The sequence below is a fragment of the Festucalex cinctus genome, chromosome 17, assembly GCF_051991245.1.
Source record: "Festucalex cinctus isolate MCC-2025b chromosome 17, RoL_Fcin_1.0, whole genome shotgun sequence".
In the NCBI taxonomy this organism is placed as follows: Eukaryota; Metazoa; Chordata; class Actinopteri; order Syngnathiformes; family Syngnathidae; genus Festucalex; species Festucalex cinctus.
In genome coordinates this window covers 17,306,195-17,325,056 of record NC_135427.1, presented here as the reverse complement: position 1 = coordinate 17,325,056, position 18,862 = coordinate 17,306,195, and the positions used below count along the sequence as shown (strand labels likewise).

At 41.5% G+C, this 18,862-nt stretch overlaps 3 protein-coding genes and 1 pseudogene across 14 annotated transcripts in view; 1 reads left to right on the top strand and 3 right to left on the bottom strand.

Annotated features, from left to right (window-relative positions):
* Nucleotides 1-6,296, bottom strand: part of stxbp4 (syntaxin binding protein 4) — a 36,239-nt gene extending 29,943 nt beyond the window's left edge. For 4 of the 11 annotated variants that reach the window (XM_077502658.1, XM_077502659.1, XM_077502660.1 and 1 more), the window contains exons 1-2: nt 6,033-6,296; nt 3,464-3,665 (exon numbers count right to left, since the gene is read on the bottom strand). The gene's annotated coding sequence lies outside the window, so the exon portion shown is untranslated. Of the gene's footprint in view, nt 1-3,463; nt 3,666-5,235; nt 5,254-6,028 lie in introns of those variants that run through there. The other 7 variants (XM_077502667.1, XM_077502669.1, XM_077502670.1 and 4 more) reach the window with 5 other exon arrangements.
* LOC144004938 (hydroxycarboxylic acid receptor 2-like) lies at nt 1,178-7,010 on the top strand (annotated as a pseudogene). The gene is made up of 3 exons (XR_013279469.1): nt 1,178-1,710; nt 3,505-3,685; nt 4,962-7,010. The product of XR_013279469.1 is annotated as a hydroxycarboxylic acid receptor 2-like (transcript).
* Nucleotides 7,011-8,610: 1,600 nt separating this feature from the next.
* On the bottom strand, nt 8,611-13,972 carry LOC144004805 (uncharacterized). Its single transcript, XM_077502353.1, has 4 exons — nt 13,826-13,972; nt 13,389-13,450; nt 8,746-13,296; nt 8,611-8,679 (listed from the first exon to the last, which is right to left on the bottom strand). The coding sequence occupies exons 1-4, from the start codon at nt 13,846-13,848 to the stop codon at nt 8,675-8,677; spliced, it is 4,641 nt and encodes a 1,546-aa protein (XP_077358479.1). The 5' UTR covers nt 13,849-13,972; the 3' UTR covers nt 8,611-8,674.
* Nucleotides 13,973-16,615: 2,643 nt separating this feature from the next.
* Nucleotides 16,616-18,487, bottom strand: LOC144004919 (D(1)-like dopamine receptor). Its single transcript, XM_077502616.1, has one exon. The coding sequence runs from the start codon at nt 17,938-17,940 to the stop codon at nt 16,654-16,656; it is 1,287 nt and encodes a 428-aa protein (XP_077358742.1). The 5' UTR covers nt 17,941-18,487; the 3' UTR covers nt 16,616-16,653.
* Nucleotides 18,488-18,862: the final 375 nt, after the last annotated feature.

Here is an 18,862-nt window from a genome sequence, read left to right as displayed (position 1 = left end):
AACATATTAAAAAAAATACAAATACTGAAACTGAAACTAAAACTAAGCATTTATTAAATAACTAAAACTACTAAAAACTAACAAAACTACCCTGAAAACGAATGAAAACTAACTCCATTTTAAAAACAAAACTCAAAATGAAATCAAAATTAACTCAAATGAAAAATTCCCAAACTATCAATAACCCTGATCATGACCAAGGTTATTTTAGTTTGCTAAAACAAAGGAAAAAAATTCAATTCAAAAAACAATTTCGTTAACAACATAAAATCCAAAATGATGACGTCACTTATGTGTGGCACACTTTCAAATGTCCTTATTTCGACAATTAATATCAAAATAAATGTACTTCAACTTCAAATTAATTTCAAATCATCTCCAAAGGCTCGTGCATCAAATTAATTACCAAAGACGAAAACGACGAACATCTTTGCTAAAATTATTGTTAGTTTTGTAAACATAATATGGCGTTTCAGTTACAGTATTTATTTATTTTTATTTTTTTAAACATTTTTGATTTTATTTTATTTTGTTAACGAAATAGTTTTTTGAATTTTAATTTTAGTTTTTTCCTTCCTTTTAGCGAACTAAAATATCCTTTGTCATGACCAGGGTGATTTATAGTTTTGGAATTTTTCATTTGAGTTAGTTTTGATTTCATTTTGAGTTTCGTTTTCAGGGTGGTTCTGATAGTTGTTTATTAGTTGTACTTATTTAATAAATGCTTAGTTTTATTTTTATTTTTTTCAAATGTGTATTACTTGTGCACAATATTTAAAAAAAAAAAACAGCATGGGAGCGACGTCATCTGAAGGTGCTTTTCTATTGGCTGCTGCTCAATGGCACACTTTCAAATGTCCTTATTCCGATGATTAATATCAAAATAAATTGACTTAAAAAAATCACATTTCAAATCATCCCCAAACGCTCACACGTTAAATTACCAAAGACCAAAACGCAGAACATTTTTTGCTCTAATTTTAGTTAATTTTGAAAACATAACATGACGTTTCAGTTAGTTTTTGTTTTTTAAATGTATTTTCGTTTTTATTTTATTTTGTTAATGAAATTTTTTTATTTTTGTTTTTTTGTTAGTTTTAGTGAACTAAAATAACTTTTTGAGTGGACACGTTTTACGTTCTAATTTTGTCTCTTTGTGAAGTTTTACCTCCACAAGTTTTACTTTTTTTTTTTTTTTGCACAAGGGAGGAAAAAAAATAACATGATGAGCAAAACAGTTGCCGATGTTGAAAGGTGTTTTTGTGTGTAAAAAGCAGAAGCAGCAAGTTCCCTGTATCTCGAAATCACAAACAGTCCGCAAGACGTCAACAAATGGATGCGGACGTTTGGACCACGCCGGCGCCCGGCGGCAGCCGCGGGTGCCCGCCGGTGGGTATCCAGCTGGAGGGCAAGATCCTGCCCCCGGTGCTGACGGTGGACGTGGCGCTGGGCCTGCTGGGCAACGGGGCGGCGCTGTGGATCTTCTGCCGGCGCGTCACCAAGTGGAACGCCAACACGGTGTTCCTAGTCAACCTGGTGGCGGCTGACTTCCTGGCGCTGGTCAGCCTCCCGCTTCGCATCGACGCCGTCCTGCGCGGCCACTGGGTGTTCGGCGACGCCGTGTGCCGACTCAACCTCTTCCTCATGTTCTCCAACCGCACCGCCAGCATCGCCCTCATGACCGTCGTCGCCGTCTACCGATACGTCAAGGTCAGACTAGCATGCGCAAATGCGCGAGTATTTCTCTCTCAAGTATTCACTACCGAATAGGGCTGCACAATATATCGAAAAAAATGGCGATATTGCGATATTGCTCCATGCAATATGCATATTGCAAAGACATGCAATAAGTTTCGTAATGTCACCCTCTTAAAATAACTGCCCAAGTCATTTTTTTTACAATTTTTTTTAACCTAAATTATCTCCTCATGATGCAAATGGTTCAATTTTTTGTTTCCTGAAAAAACTAACTTGGATGATTATATTTTTAAAAAAGGCGTTATGGAATTTTATGCTTTTATCTGAATTTGACCAGTCAGCCACTAACTAAAATGGTGAATATTATTGAGAGGTAGTTACAATTAACTGACTAAGAATATACTGCGTTTGCTTATTTTGATGCATGTAAACAAATATAATTATTTTATTTGATAATTGAAATGTCATTTCTTTAGGTGCATGTTAAATATCGCAGTAATACGATATCGCTATATTCAGCAACTATATTGCATAATTTTCCAATATTGTGCAACCCTACTGCACAATATATATCGAAAAAATATCGATATTGCGATATTCGCCCATTGCAATATGCATATCGCAAAGACATACAATAAGTTTGATGTGGAATTTTATGCTTTTATCTGCATTTGACCAATCGGACGTTAACAAAAATATGCACCGCCATCCAGTAGATGAACATGATCGAGTGATAATTACAATACAATTAACTGACTAAAAATTTGTGTTGTTCCGATACAATTTTTTGGCCCCCGATACCAATACCGATACCCAGCTTTGCAGTATCGGCCGATACCATACCGATACTTAAGGCTTTTTTTTCCTCAACATGAAAAACCTGTCCTGGCATTGGCTCGGAGCATTCAAGGGCCAATAGGATATCTTAGATCGGCATGTAGTGAACATGTCACATATCAGTGAATGTCGTGCACCAGCAAGACACAAGATGCTGCATCCAAAATCCTATATTAGCTTTGGAATTAATGGTATCGGCATGTTACTTGTGAGTAGTCACCGATACCGATACCACTGTTTTAATGCAGTATCGGCGCCTCTGCCGATACCAGTATCGGTATCGGAACAACACTACTAAAAATACATTGAGTTTGCTTATTTTGAATTCTTTCATTAAATAAAAAGAATGTCATTTCTTTAGGGACATGTTAAATATTGCAATATCGATACCGTTATATTCAGCAACTATATCGCATGTTTTCCAATATCAAGCAGCCCTTGTTTTGAAATGTCTTTGCGACAAGTAAAATCTTTTTTTATCGGCTTTCAGATTTGTAAAAATGTCAAAATGCCAAATATCGGCACGGCTAATCGGCCCGGTGATAATCGGTCTACCCCTACTCCCTAATGTGGCTCCTACGTAACTGTGTATCAGAACCTGTAGAACCACACTGCCCCTAAGTGGCGGCCAAATCGGGTACAGCATGAACAGCATTCCCAGTACACAAACAATGGCAAGACCGTATCAAATAATTGAAATAAAATCGATTTTGGGACATTTAAAATCGATTCTGAATCGTACAAAATAATTAGACAAAACTATGGACTGCTCGCCAGCCAACTGACCAATCAACTGCACATGTAGACAAACAAGCATTCCCAGCTGTGGACAATGTCTTGGTCTTGCCTGAAGCGAGCACGCTAACCTGCTAAGAAGTTTTTTTGGGTTTTTTTGGAATGCGGTTGAAAGCAAAAAGGTCTGACTTACCGAGCTCGTGTCCACGTGCGTCGGCGGCGCGTTGTCTCCAGGTGGTCCACCCGCACCACCGTTTCAACCGCATGAGCAAGCGTCAGGCCGGCGTGGTGTCGCTGCTGGTGTGGCTGCTGGTGAGCGGCCCGCGCGTGCCCATGCTGGCCTACAACCACATCAAGGGCAGCGGCGACGCCACGCAGTGCTTCTTCTTCACGTCCTACAAGGAGGCAGCGCGCGGTAGGTCACGCAAAAACTTCTCAACATCCATGCATGTACTACGAGTGCACTCCTCGTACTCACTACTAGCACAACTTTGGCGTACTCGTAACGTTACAAACAAAAAGAAAAAGTATTTGCTAATTGACGTTGTTGAGGTACACGCAATGTGTGTTTCACAAATTTTGCTTTGCAAGCATTTAAGCACACTTACGTGCAACACACTTTTTTTGTTGAATTTTTATTTAAGTTGTAAATCTTCAAGAAAAAAGGTCATACTAGAAAAATTTTTATTAAAAAAAAAAAGTTCGATTTTTGAGAAAAATATTTTATTGCCTGGAAAAAAAACATCTACTTTTTAAACTAGTTCTAAAAAAAAATCAATTATAAAGTATTTCTTTAAAAAAAAAAAAAAGCATATTTTAATTTAAAAAAAAAATCTTTCTTGAAAGACTTGTATTTTTTTTTTTTTTTTTTACAAAAAAAAGGGCTCTTGAAAAGACAAAAGTCATTTACAAAAATAAAAAAAAAAGGGGGCAGTGTCATTTTAGAATTTATTATATTTTATTTTTTTTTTAGGAAAAAGTGATTCTAGAAAAAAATCTATTTTCTGAAAAAGAAAAAAGAAAAAACATTTTAGTGCCTCGAAAAACCTTAGATTTTATTAGGAAGGTTTTCTTTAAATATATATATATATATATATATATATATATATATATATATATATATATATATATATATATATATATATATATATATATATATATATATACATATATATACATATGTGCCCTTTGAAAAGGTATCTTTTATTGAAAGTCTCTTTTTGGGAGGGAGGCTATTTTCCATAAAAAAAAAAAAAAAAAAGGTGATATCCACATAAAATGCTGTTTTGGAAACCAAATCATATTTTCAAGTTGTCCTCTATATTTTCCAGGAAAAAAAAAAAAAAAAAAAAAAAAAAAAAAAAAAAAAGAGTTAAATTTTTCCAAAAATATATTTAAGAAAAAAGGAATTTCAGGGGAAAAAAAAATGTGTGTATTGCGAACCCTTGAATATTTCGTATATATTTTTATTTTTTTGTGGAACCTAGACACCACTTATTGACGATATTTTTCTCTGACTCCGCTTTGTTGTGCTTATTTGTTAATGATAATAAAAAAAAAAACAATAGCTCATTTTTTTTTGCCATGTGGTCCACTGTATCGTCCAAAAAAAGGTAGCACATTTTGAATTTTTGATGGGAAAACGTTTGAGAAGCACGCAACTAAACGCCGCACGATCTTTCCGTCCGTAGGCATCGTGATTTTGGTGGCGATGCACCGCATCCTGACGGTGTTGGAGTTCGTGGTGGCGCTGGCCGTGCTGCTCTTCTGCTCGCTGCGCATTTCCCGCTCGCTCAGGCGGCGGCGGATGGGCGACCCGGCCAAGGTGCGCAAGGCCATGCGCACGTGCGGCGTCATCGTGGCCATCTTCCTGCTGTGCTTCCTGCCCACCACCGTCACCACGCTGGCGCTGTGGCTGAACCGCGCGTTGCGGCCGGACGACTGCGCCTCCTTCTACGTGCTTACCCAGCTCACTATCGCGTCTCTGGGCCTCAACTTCCTCAACTCGGCCCTGGACCCCATCCTCTACGTCTTCTCCAGCTCCGTCTTCAGGAAGGCGCTCTTGGCCGCCGTGCCGCCAAGATTGCGCTGTTACCGGACGGAGGCCGGCCAAGAACCATCCGCTTCCACGTCCAAGTCCACCAGCCAGGTGGAGCTGGCCAGCGTGAGGACCGCCTCGGCCACTGAAGCCTCCTGAGAAAGCCGTCATTGCTTCATTTTCACACTTCGAAAGGCTTCCTCGGTGACAACATGATGTTTGTCCAGACAAATGTGCAGAAAGATTGATTAAATTTCAAATTCATCATCACTCCGACTCTCTTAATTCTACACTGACTGGAGACAAGTCCATTGTGTGTCTATCCATTGATTGTCTTTTGTTTTTCTTTGTCTGGCGACCAGTCTATTGTTTGTTTTTGTATTCCACATTTTTCATTTTCTTCTACAAGGTGCCTATGCCTTAAAAAAACAAAACAAAAAAACAAAAAAATGTCGGAATGATGTTACAGGCAGAAAAAGTGACGCATAAACGGACATTTTGTAAGCAACTTCCGGACAACACAAACTGAATTCAAGCACCATCTTGTGGACAAAACGTACAACTACATCAACACGACTACTTTAGTCAGCCGTCTGGCGTTTGTTTGAGGTTTGTTTTGGTTTGTTGAGTTACAGGCAGCCAAAGTAAAATAAGATACACGTCAAAACTGGAAATAAAAAAAATATATATAAATAAAATACATAAATAAAAATAAAATACCTACTGATTGCGGCGTGTCGTGCGCGTCCTCGGCGTTCTCCATGTTGGTGTTGCTTCGTCTCGTCGTCAATCTTCAGTCCGTTTCATGTTAGGACGTGACCAGAATGTTCTGTTTTTTAAACAAATAGTTCTCCTCCTAACGCATTGACGTCCATTAATTAAAATGCCGGTACTTTAAGTTCGAAGTTGTAACTCGTTGAGTGGCCCGCTTGTTGAAGAAAGGCGGACATGTTTGTTCGGCCTTGTTTTGGGAGGGAAACTACGGGTAACGCCCCCAACAGGTGCTTCCGTGTTTTACTTCCGCATCTGACTTCAAAATTATGTCAATTTTAATTTGACATAAACATGATATTTTCTCAGCTTACGTTATGCAACTATTGTTTCATTTATTTAAAAAAAATACATTTTTTTAATGTTTGTCTATTAAATAATGGTTAATAGGCTATAATTATATTGTGATTAAATAAATTAAAACAGGAACGAATTGTAAGATAAAATTGGCGGTTTTATTAAAACATCAAAATACATACATAATTATTTTTTTAATTTTCAAAGTATGTTAATTTTATCCATGTAACTTGAACTGTTGATTATGAAATAGTACAGAAAGTATGAGAAGTGTCATAAGAAATTCCTTTACAAGATTGATAAATATACATCATTGTGTCCGAGGCATCATTTGTTAGAGGACGCATCAAGGACGCATCTGTTGAGGAAGGACGCATCTGTACTTCAAGAGGAACTGAGCGAGCAGTGACTGGGATAGTATGGGATGGATGGATAACGATAAAAATCAATGACTATTTTAAATAATGTATATGACTGATGCGTTATAGTAATGGATCAATGGGGACGGGTCTCGAATAAGCCATCGGCTTCTTCCCGTCAGCCCTTCTTTCGGATGTCAATGTTGCAAATGATGTGATGTGATCGATGTAAGCTGTAATGTGTCCGAAAGGAAAACCAATATAATAAATAATAATAAATGAATAAACCAAACTAAACAATATTTGTTAAAACTGCTTTATGTTAGATCAGCGACGGTATGTATGCTAACACAAGATAAGAGTGGCTCATCATCATCATCATCACATGCAAGCCAGTAATCATGTGTTCATGACTGCTTTGCATCAAGAGATGTCAACTCCTGAAGTGGACCTTCTTCAAGTGGCTGACAAAATGAAACGTCCTCATCACCATGACAGCCTGATGAGGAAAACATTGAAGCTACTGTGGCAGTTTGAGAGTTCAATCCTGTCGTACCACTTGAGCAGCGCAGCAATAGGGAACTAAAAGGTCTTCAATATATTCATTAGAGCCGTCTAGACCAAAACAGTAAGACTGCAAGATCTACTCATGTCTTGTAGGGAGCCAGTAGAGATTTCAGTGTCACACAAAAAGCGTTGACATCTTTGGGCTTAAAGACACTTTGCCGCTGAAGGGCCAAATCAAGACCAGCACCTGATAGTGGAGAGCGCACAAGTGGGCCACTCGGACTCCTTCATGCTGCCTCTCCAGCAATCAGCGGCGCCATTAGCAGCCGGCGACCGTTTCTCCAGAGCTCATCTGGGGGAGATGACACTCAGACATGCACCATCCAGTTACTGACATAAAACGCTGCTCATTTGTCTGCCCAAGAGTTTGTCAACAGAAACATATGCAGTCATGCTGTCAGTGAACGCCTCACCACCATCCAATTACAATCCCATCAGCTACCAGACCCACAGTGACTGACACATGAGGCCATTTCAGAGCTTGAAGATTGAATAATTAAAGACATTAAATTTTATATTATGTAAATTCCATTTTAGAAGTTACATTTCTAACACCCCCCCCTTAAGAATAATAAAAATCAGTGTATAGGCTTGACACTTTATAAGAAGTTCAATATTGCTATGATTAAGACTTAATGTGAGTATTGAACAGCTAAGTAACTTAGTTTAAAAAAAAAAAAAAAAAATCAGATTTAATAAAAAAAAGAAAAGAGAAGTATGTAACAAGGTTATTTTAGTTAATGAAAAAGCTAGAATTAAATCTAAAAAAAATTTAAACTGAAACTACATTTACAAAACTAACTTCAGCAAAAATGTCTTTTGGTCATTTAATGCATGAGCCTTTGAAGATTATTTCAAAATGTGATTCTAAGTACATTTATTGAAGCAGAATAAGGTTTAAATGTGTCACAGAAGTGATGTCATCTAGCAGCAACCAATAGAAAAGAACTTTCAGATGATATCACTCCGAGGCAACAACTTTGCACGTTTGATTTTTGGCTCCGCCCACCTGCTTTTTCATTCGAGCTGTAATGTAAGAAATTGTTTTACCCATGGAATTACATATTGAGAGCAATACCAGTTATATATATAAAAAAAAAAAAAAAAAAAAAGACCACCTAAACTGACAAGTTTTAGATTTGCAAAAGATTTGTTAGCATGCACTCAAAGCCATTTAAGCTAGCCAAATGTTAGTGAACTGATACCAAAATGACTAAAAAGTCCCATTTAAACTCAAGTTAAATGACAGTAGAACCAGTGTAGTGAAATTCCTAGACACAATAGTTGAAGACAAGATAGTCAAACAAGTTCAGTTTGATTTTTTTTTATTGAATCTTAATCAGCAAGGAAGAACTGGAGCAAAGCAGCAAGGTCATCCTGCAAGAGGAAAAAAATAAATAAAACCAATTGAATTGTGAAAATGTTACATTTGCATGTTCATACCTTTGGCGCCAGTTTCTGGTAGTTTTCCAGGCCCTCCCAGGTAAGGAACGAAGGGATGCAAATCTTTCTGGGTATAATGCATCCTGGAGAATTCCTTTCGCTCTTGTTCGTAGCCGTTTCGGTTGTGGACAACGTAAGTTGGAAGCTCCTGCTTGCCCTCATCTTCCTCGTCGTTAGCTGTCACATCACTGGCAAAAGCCTGCTGAGATGACCAAAGGTCACTTGGGTTCAGGGTAAGCTGGTCCAAACCTTGGCTGGGGTAGCCTGGATGGGAAGGGGTCCACTTGCTGGCACCAGCAGTGGCGGAGTCTTGAGGTCCAGAATCACCGTGACTGAAGGACCAGGGGGGAAGTCGACCAGCCACTGGCTGCTGTTTTCCACTGCCACTTGAAAGCGTTCCAGACACTTGACTGTGCACACCTTTGGAAGATTGGAGTCCAGCACCAGCAGAATCTTTGTAGTTGGAATCGGGATTAAAGACTTTACCGTATGTTGCCCAACCAGAGCCAAACTTTTGACTATAATCAGATGCTGCGTTGCCCTTTCCGGCAGGAAGACTCACATATACGCCACCAGGAGCTGGTACAGGGGAAACTGAAGGGTTGGAACTGTGTGACCAGTATGCTGCCCAGCTTGGGGGTAGGTTAGCACCTGGATGAGCTGCTGCCTGCCCCTTCCCAGTGCTGAGTTTGACTCCACCGGTGGAGAGTGGCATGTGGGTTTGAAAGCCTGCAGATTGCCAGTTGCTACTTGGACTAGCTTCCAGGTGACCTTTGTCAGCACTCGTTTCAGGAGCAGTTGCTAGTTGGTAACTGGGAAGTTGCTTGACTTGATTGTATGCTGCCCAATGTTGCAGGTTGCCACCAGGACTGGATTCTGGCTGACCTTTCACTGTATCAGGAGGAACCACAGGAGCAGTAGGCGGATAATACATTTGACTGTATGATGCCCAGCTTGGGTGTAGGCTGCCAACTGAAAGAGATGTTTGCTGACCTTTCACACCACCAGTAGGACCTGCAGGAAGAGTTGGTGCTTGGTAACTGGATGTTGGATCATAGGCTTTATTGTATGCTGCCCAACTTTGTTGCAGGTTGCTAACAGGATCAGATACTTGCTGCCCTTTTACAGTGCTTTGCCGAGTCCATTCCACTCCACCAAGACCTACAGGCAGAGTTTGTGGCTTGTAGACTTGACCGTATGTTGCCCAACTTTGTTGCAGGTTGTCATCAGAATTAGATGTTGGCTGCCCTTTCACTGTGCTTTGCTGAGTCCATTTCACTCCACCAAGACCTACAGGCAGAGTTTGTGGCTTGTAGACTTGATCGTATTCTGCCCAACTTTTTTGCAGGTTGCTAACAGGATCAGATATTTGCTGCCCTTTCACAGTGCTTTGCTGAGGCCATTTCACTCCACTAAGACCTACAGGCAGAGTTTGTGGCTTGTAGACTTGATCGTATTCTGCCCAACTTTGTTGCAGTTTGCTAACAGGATCAGATACTTGCTGCCCTTTCACAGTGCTTTGCTGGGGCCATTTAACTCCACTAAGACCTACAGGCAGAGTTTGTGGCTTGTAGACTTGACCGTATGCTGCCCAACTTTGTTGCAGTTTGCTAACAGGATCAGATACTTGCTGCCCTTTCACAGTGCTTTGCTGAGGCCATTTCACTCCACCAAGACCTACAGGCAGAGTTTGTTGTTTGTAGACTTGACCATCTGCTGTCCAACTTTGTTGCAGGTTGCTAACAGGATCAGATAGTTGCTGCCCTTTCACAGTGCTTTGCTGAGGCCATTTCACTCCACTAAGACCTACAGGCAGAGTTTGTGGCTTGTAGACTTGACCGTATGCTGCCCAACTTTGTTGCAGTTTGCCAACAGGATCAGATACTTGCTGCCCTTTCACAGTGCTTTGCTGAGGCCATTTCACTCCAAGACCTACAGGCAGAGTTTGTGGCTTGTAGACTTGACCATCTGCTGTCCAACTTTGTTGCAGGTTGCTAACAGGATCAGATAGTTGCTGCCCTTTCACAGTACTTTGCTGAGTCCATTCCACTCCACCAGAAGGGCCTGGAGGCTCATTGACTTGATTGTACGTTGCCCAACTGAAGGGAAGTTGGCCACCTACATTCAGCACTTGCCCTTTCGCTGTGTCAACTTGCCCCAAACCAGTTACAGGTGTGGGACTGGACGGTTGCTCCTTGACTGAAGTGTACATTGCCCAACTTTGTTGCAGATTTCCATCAGGATTAAAGGCCGGCTGCCCTTTCACAGTGCTTTGCAGAGTCCCTTTCACACCACCAGAAGGGCCCACGGGAAGAGTTGGTGGCTCATAGACTTGACTGTATGCTGCCCAGCTTTGTTGCAAGTTGTCACCAGGATCAGATACTTGCTGCCCTTTCACAGTGCTTTGCCGAGTCCCTTTCACACCACCAGGACCTGTAGGAAGAGTTGGTGGCTCGTAGACCTGACTGTATGTTGCCCAACTCAATGGAAGTTGGCCACCTACATTCACCACTTGTTGCCCTTTCACAGTGTCAACTTGGCCTAAATCAGTTTCAGGCATGGGACTGGAAGGTTGCGCTTTAACTGAACTGTATGCTTCCCAACTTTGTTGCAGATTTCCAGCAGGATTAGATGCTTGCTGCCCTTTTATAGTGCCAGGCGAAGTCCCTTTCACACCCTCAGGAACACTTGGTTGGTAACTCCATGTTGGCCCATAGACTTGACTGTATGCTGCCCAACTTTGTTGCAGGTTGCCACCGGGATTAGATGCTGGCTCCCCTTTCACAGTGCTTTGCTGAGTCCCTTTCACTCCACCAGAAGGGCCTTTTGGTGGCTCGTAGACTTTACCGTATGTTGCCCAACTTTGGGGAAGGTTGCCACCTACATTGACTGCCGTCTTCCCTTTGACCATCTCAACGCCACTTGAGGGTTGCACATCAACTGGATTGAAGACTGCCCAACCTTTGTTAGTGGCAAGTTGTCCCTTTGCAGGGACAGAACGCTCAGGAGCTGTTGGGGGTTCAAAACTTGAAGATGGCTCATACACTGGATGATATAATGCCCAACTTGCAGGTAGACCACCTGCTGGATTTACTGCTAGTTGACCCTGAACTGTGTCACCTTTGGAACTGGAAGGTTGCTCCTCAATTGAACTGAGTTTTGCCCAACTTTGTTGCCCTTTGCCAGTGCCAGGAGGAACAATTGGTGGCATGTAACCGGATGTTAGATCATAGGCTTTACTGTAATCTGCCCAATTTGGGGCAAGGTTGCCACCAGGATTAGATGCCAGCTGCCCTTTCACAGTACTTTGCTGAGTCCCTTTCACTCCACCAGGAAGGGTTGGTGGCTCATAGACTTGATTGTATGTTGCCCAACTGAAGGGAAGTTGGCCACCTACATTAAGTACTTGCCCTTTCACTGTGTCAACTTGCCCCAAACCAGTTGCAGGTGTGGGATTGGAAGGTTGCGCCTTAACTGAACCGTACGCTGCCCAGCTTTGTTGCAGGTTACCAACAGGATTAGATTCTGGCTGCCCTTTCACAGAGATGGCAGGACTCCCTTTGATTCCACCAGGAGGAACCACAGGATCAGTTGGTGGATCATAGACTTGACTGAAAACCCAACTTTGGTGCAGGTTGCTGTCAGGATTAGATGCCGGCTGCCCTTTTACAGTACTTTGAAGACTCCCTTTCACATCAACAGGATTATAGACTTGATTGTATGCAGCCCAACTTTGTTGCTGGTTGCTAACAGGATTAGATGCTTGCTGCCCTTTCACTGTACTATGAGAACTCCCTTTGACTCCAGTAGGAACCACAGGATCAGTTGGTTGACCATAAACTTTACTGTATGCCCAACCTTGGTGGAGGTTACTGCCAGGATTAGATGCCGGCTCCCCTTTCACAGTACTTTGACTACTCCCTTTCACACCAGCAGGAGGAACCAGAGAGTCGGTTGGTAGCTCATAGACTTGACTGTATGTTGCCCACGTTGGGGGAAGGGCGCCACCTGCATCCATTAACTGTTGCCCCTTGATGCCACCAGTTGAGGGGTTGTAACCAAGAGGTTTCACATTAGCCTGACTGTAGACTGCCCAACCTTGTTGCAGGCCACCATCTGGGGTCGCTGCAAGGTGCCCCTTTCCAGCAACAGGACTCTGAGGCCCAATCGGGGAGTCAAAACTGGAAGACTGTTCATACACAGGACTATATAACGGCAAACTCTGTTGTTGGTGGACACTTTGTTTAGCTGCTGGTAGTGCCATCACTGTTTTAACTTGCTTGCCGGCATTTGAATCATAAACTGGCCATCTTGAACCCGAAACATCAGAGCGCTTGTTGGAGTTCCGTGCGTAGGCCACAAGGTGCTTGTTGGTATAGCTCGGGGAGGGCTCACTGGGAGTAACAAGGCTCGATTGAGGCCAGCTGAAAGGGGTGGGATCGGCAGCGTATGCATTAGAGTACATCTGCTGCATGGCCATGAGGGAAGGGCGCAGGCCTTCTGGCGGGTAGGTTGGCCCAGAACTGGACTTGTAAGGAGGCCTGGGCAGGTCTGAGAAAATAAAAGGAAAAAAAAAACAAACACAAATTACAAACTGCAGTTGGCGTTCAAGTTGATGAAGCCACATGAAGTTGTACACTTACACTTTTGTTGCACTGGAGCACTTGCAGCATTGCTGATTAACAGCAAGCAGATCCAAGAAAACCTAAACGATACAAAAAAAAAAACAAAAAAAAATAGAACGTCAGACCCCAAATAAAATTTTTGCAACCAAAAATTGTGCTGCATTCATTTCTCCTACACATTTTTACAGTTGCTGCAAGTTCGGCATTTTCTGCTTAGTTTGTTTTGGAAATAGAATACATACACTGTAGACATTTTAAAAACTTTAGAAAATGACTGGAATAATCTTTAAAATTAAACATTTGATTTTTACTTTATTAGATTTAAAAAAAAAAATAAATAAAAAAAAAAAAGGGGGGGGGGGTGGACGACATGTCATTTTACAGTCAACTCCACCAGCTGCATGAACGAACGAAGCTAGAGTTGAAAACAATTATCCCCCAGGTGAGCAACTTACCTTGCAGCGAGTCCGGTCCCCATGTCCACTAGTCGGGGAGCAACTCTGCACCACAGCTAAAGTGAAGTGACGCTTGTGCATGATGAAACTTCCTCCTCCTGCTGCTTAAATACTGCTCACGCTGCTCGTTAGCCGTCATCCAACGCACCTGCGCCGCAATAACGAAGCACACCTGCTGCTATACCACAAACGGCGCAAATTGGGCTGCTGTGCTAGACAATCACACACACACACACACACACACACACACACACACACACACACACACACACACACACACACACACACACACAAAAAATCATTTGGTGGCTGAGTCAACTGTGTGGTTGAATATATATATATATATAAAAAAATGTGAATAGATACAGTGATTAGGGCAGTCAGGCCCGGGGGACATTTTTGGCCTGTTGCATTTTTCTTTCTTTTTTTTTTTTTTTTTTTGCACATTCAGATACAACAAAAATAGAAATCAAAAAGTTAAAAAGTTGTTGACTGAGATCACTTTTTTTTTTTAAATTAAATATATTTATTTAAAAAAAAAAGTTTGTTACAAGACATCACACTTTTCAGTTGCAAATTATTGATAAAATAAAATGAACATTTATCACACTGTTTTAAATTATAAAAGAAAACAATATCACAATCCTGATTTTATTGAGATATAGAAAAAAAATAAATACCAAAATTGCTGTATGACATCACACAATTTATTTTAATTTGTTAACAAAATGAAATGGAAATTTGTCACACGATATTTTTTTCTGTTTAATTTGAAAATTAAAAAAAGAATAGTACATTTTCAGCAAGTTACACAATATTGTTTTGTTTTATTTATTTTTTTTATTTTTTATTTTTATAAAGAAAAGTTGAGTGTTATTGCAGTCGCTGCGCTCAGAATTATCTACTTCTTCCTCAGGGAAACTTTTAGGTCCACTGCACAAAAGGGAACAAAATTGTATTGTACACAGAAATAAACCAGTGATATCCAAACTACGGCCTAGGGGGCATTTGCGGCCCACTTTCTATTTTCTAGCGGCCCTGAGCATAAAAAGATTGACATGGCCTGCAACAATTTGGGGAAACACTTTGGACGTCTCCTTCATTAACTGTTCTTAATCAGTGATGATTCGTCCAGTTTGGAATTGGAATCCACCAATTCTCTCCTCGCTAATTATTCAATAAAGTTTCTAGTCAACACTGTATAAAAAGGATTTTCATTTGATTGTGTTATCTCGATTGTGTGTCTCAATGTCACTTTGAAAGGACACAAACAAGCTTTTGAGGAGTATAAAAAAAACAACAAAAAAACAAACACATACAAACACGGACGTGTATATGCGCACACATAGCGAGGGGTCAAAGGTGAGGCAGGCGAGCCGCCAGCAAGGCCTTCAGTGCTTTCACTTTCATCTTTGTTGCTGCTTTCATCGTCTTGTCGGACGGCGGAGAGCCCACAAAATGGTTTCGCAAAACACGTGCAACATTCATTTGCGGGTCATATTTTGTGCTTAGATGCCACCTTGAAAACAAACAGGTGCAGATTCAAAAATAAAATACAAATTAAACAGTATAGAAAAGCTTATATAAGGTTATGACTAACGATCTTTTTTTTTGATGACTTTTTCATTTGCATCCTTTTATTGAAAATAAGGACATTATTACAAATCGAAACTGCACAAACTTGAATCCATTTGTTCTGTAACATCTGACAGGAAATGGTCACAAATATTGTTTTCCAAAGTAAAAGCAGACATTTGCGATAAGCGTCTTATTTTGATGAAATGTCGTTTATAGAAAAATGGGAGAATCTCGACGGTTAACTAAGGGTTGAGGTGTTGTTTCCCTGCTCCAACACACCTGATTCAGGTGATCAGGATCATTACGGGGCTTCTGTAGAGCTTGCTGCACTGTAAAAAAATAAAATAAAAATTGTAATATAACAGAATTTTACTTTTTATTTTAGTTTTTTTCTGTATTTTAAAAATATCATTTAATATACAAAAATAGACTGATTTTACATGCCAAATGTAAAATAACATTAAATCAAAAACATTTATGTTCTTTTACAAAAAAAAAAAAAAAAAAATGACTGTTAAAATACGTTCACAAACGTAACGTAATTTCACAAATTTTTGTGTCATTTAAGTGAAATAAACTGTAAAATTCAACTTTAAAACCTGAAACAAAATTACGGTAAAATTTTGTAATTTTATAATTTTTTTGGTAGTTGCCTGTTTTTTGTTTTTGTTTTTGTTTTTTTTTAGATCGCAACATTTATTTTGATAAAGAAAAATGGTGAAAAGAGAAACCTGGAGAGGATGAATAACATACAACTTGAACTGATGATTTGAATCAGGTGTTGAAGGAGGGAAACATCTCAAACATGGACCAAAGTTTTTTGGTGACCCCTGGATGGATTGATTAAAGGGTTACTTGACTCATTGAGCCATTTTCAGCAGCAAAAAGTTCATATTTTGTCTATAATTAATGTGGTAACTTCATTATTTTTCATGTACAATGAATAGCTTTAAAAAGTCATTTTTTTTACTTGGTGTCGACTGAAGATTACATCGCCTGTGCTAACGACCAATCATGGTTCAGTTACTGACCAAACCCAGAAAACAGGTGAACCATGATTGGCCGATACTTCCTCAACACAGGTGATGTCATCATCAGTCTACACCAAGTAGAAAAGTTACTTTTTAATGAAAATTATAATGAAGTTATCAAAGTCAGTATGGTCAAAATATTCATTTTTCACTGCTGAAAATTGTTCAGTGTCACTTTAACATATAGTTGTCGATGAATTTGAAAACCGACGGAACCTCTCACAGGTCCTGCACGTGACCCGGGACGGCGCAGGGATCAGCGAAAGGCGTCATGTCCAGCGAGATGTCGGCCTCACACCGACTCTGCAAGATGGCGGCGCGGTTCCGAGAGTCGTCGGACCCCTGCAGCGATACCCGGTCAAAGCCGTGCTGCTGGGTCGGGGAACATGCGGTACCGACGCCGGCGACCTCCTTGTGCAGGGTGGTATCGTGGTGGTAGGACACCATCTGGTCGCTGAAGTCCACGGCCTCCACGGCCGAGCTGGCCGCGCAGCAGAGGCGGTTGCAGCCCAGGATGGTGGCGAAGGCCCGGCGGAAGTCGGCGTTGAAGGCGTAGATGACCGGGTTGAGCGACGAGTTGGCCCAGCCGAACCACACGAAGATGCTGAAGGTGGTGTCGCTGACGCAGGGCGCCGAGTCCGCCTGCTGGCAGAACGGAACCAGGCAGTTGAGCACGAAGAAGGGCAGCCAGCAGAAGACGAACACGCCCATGATGATGGACAGCGTCTTCAGAACTTTGGTCTCCCTCTTGAAGGAACTTTTCAGCGCGCTCTCGTCGTGCGCGACTGGAGGCGACGTCGGCGCGCGCTCCAGCGACGAGATGCGTCGGATTTGCGTCTGCGCGATGCGGAAGATGCGCGTGTACGTGCCCACCATGATGAGCACGGGGATGTAGAAGCTGATGAGGGACGAGGCGATGGCGTAGGTGCGGTTGAGGCTGGCGTTGCAGTCGTCGGTCGGAGTCGTCGTGGGCGGAAGCGCGCCGACGACGACGTCGTCCCGGTGCCAGTTGAGCTGCACGGGGATGAAGGAGATGAGCACGGAGAGCGTCCAGGCCACGCCGATCATCAGCAGGGCGAAGCGGCGCGTCATCTTGCGCTCGTAGCGGAAGGGGCTGGAGATGGCCCAGTAGCGGTCCATGCTGATGATGCACAGGTTGAGGATGGACGCCGTGGAGCACATGATGTCGCAGGCCACCCACGTGTCGCAGAAGAAGCGGCCGAAGAGCCAGGCGCCCGCCACCTCGGAGACGGCGCGCCACGGCATGACCAGCACGGCCACGAACAGGTCTGACACGGCCAGCGAGATGACGAACGAGTTGGTCACCTTGGAGCGCAGGTGGCGGAACTTGACCACGGCGGCGCACACCAGCGCGTTGCCCAGCAGCGTGGACACGATCAGGGCGAACAGCACCAGGCCGGTCAGCAAGCGGCCCACGCTCACGTCCCGGTGGCGGGCAACTTCGTCGCTGTCGTCCCGGTCCTCCGCGTCCCGGGTGGCTTGCATGACGCTCGCTCAAACTCATCTGTGCCATCGGTCGTAAAGAGGCGAGCCCAGGCGTGCGTGAGCCCCCACGTCAGCCCCGCCCCCTTCGTGAATGCTCGTTGACATATTCCCAATCCATGCTCCCAAGTATTTATGGTTGATATTAGTCATTAAATTTACAAATAAGTAAATTCAAAAGATTTTGAAAATATTTTCTACTTTAGTTGGTCTCTTTTTCTTCCTTTTAAGGTCATCATGTTTGTAATCGAAGTTATGTGACATTGAACTGTTTGTATCTATACTAGTGTTGTTCCTCCAATCCCGTTTTTTGCCCCCATACCGATTGTGATACCCAGATTTGCATTATCAGCTGATGCCAATACCCAAGTTGTTGTTTTTTTCAACATGAAAAAACTGTCCTGCCATTGGTTCAGAGCAATCAAGGGCCAATAGAATACCCTGTGAAACATTTAGTAGATTTTTTTTTTTTTTTTTTTTTTTTAAAGTTATTTTTCTATATTTTAAAAATACCATTTAACTTACAAAACTAAACTCAAATTTTACATGTCAAATATAAAAACATGAAATCACTGTAACTGTAAGAAAACATTGCTGTTCTTAAAAAAAACAAAAAAACATTGAGCGTTAGAATACATATATTGACTGTGAAAATGCGTTCACAAATGTACTGTAATTTCACGGGTATTTGCCTGTTATTGAAGAATAAACTGTAAAATTCAACTTTAAAACCGTAAAAAATGAACAGTAAAAAAAGGGGAATTTTACTTTTTTTTGTTTTTTTGTTAAATGACTTTTATAAAGATGGTAGCATTTATTCACATTTATTTTGAAAGCACATCTAAAGAGACATGGTGATAGAATTGGCAATTTGTATTGTGTGTAAAAAAAAAAAAGTTAACGTATTCCCTCACAACGTGAAAGA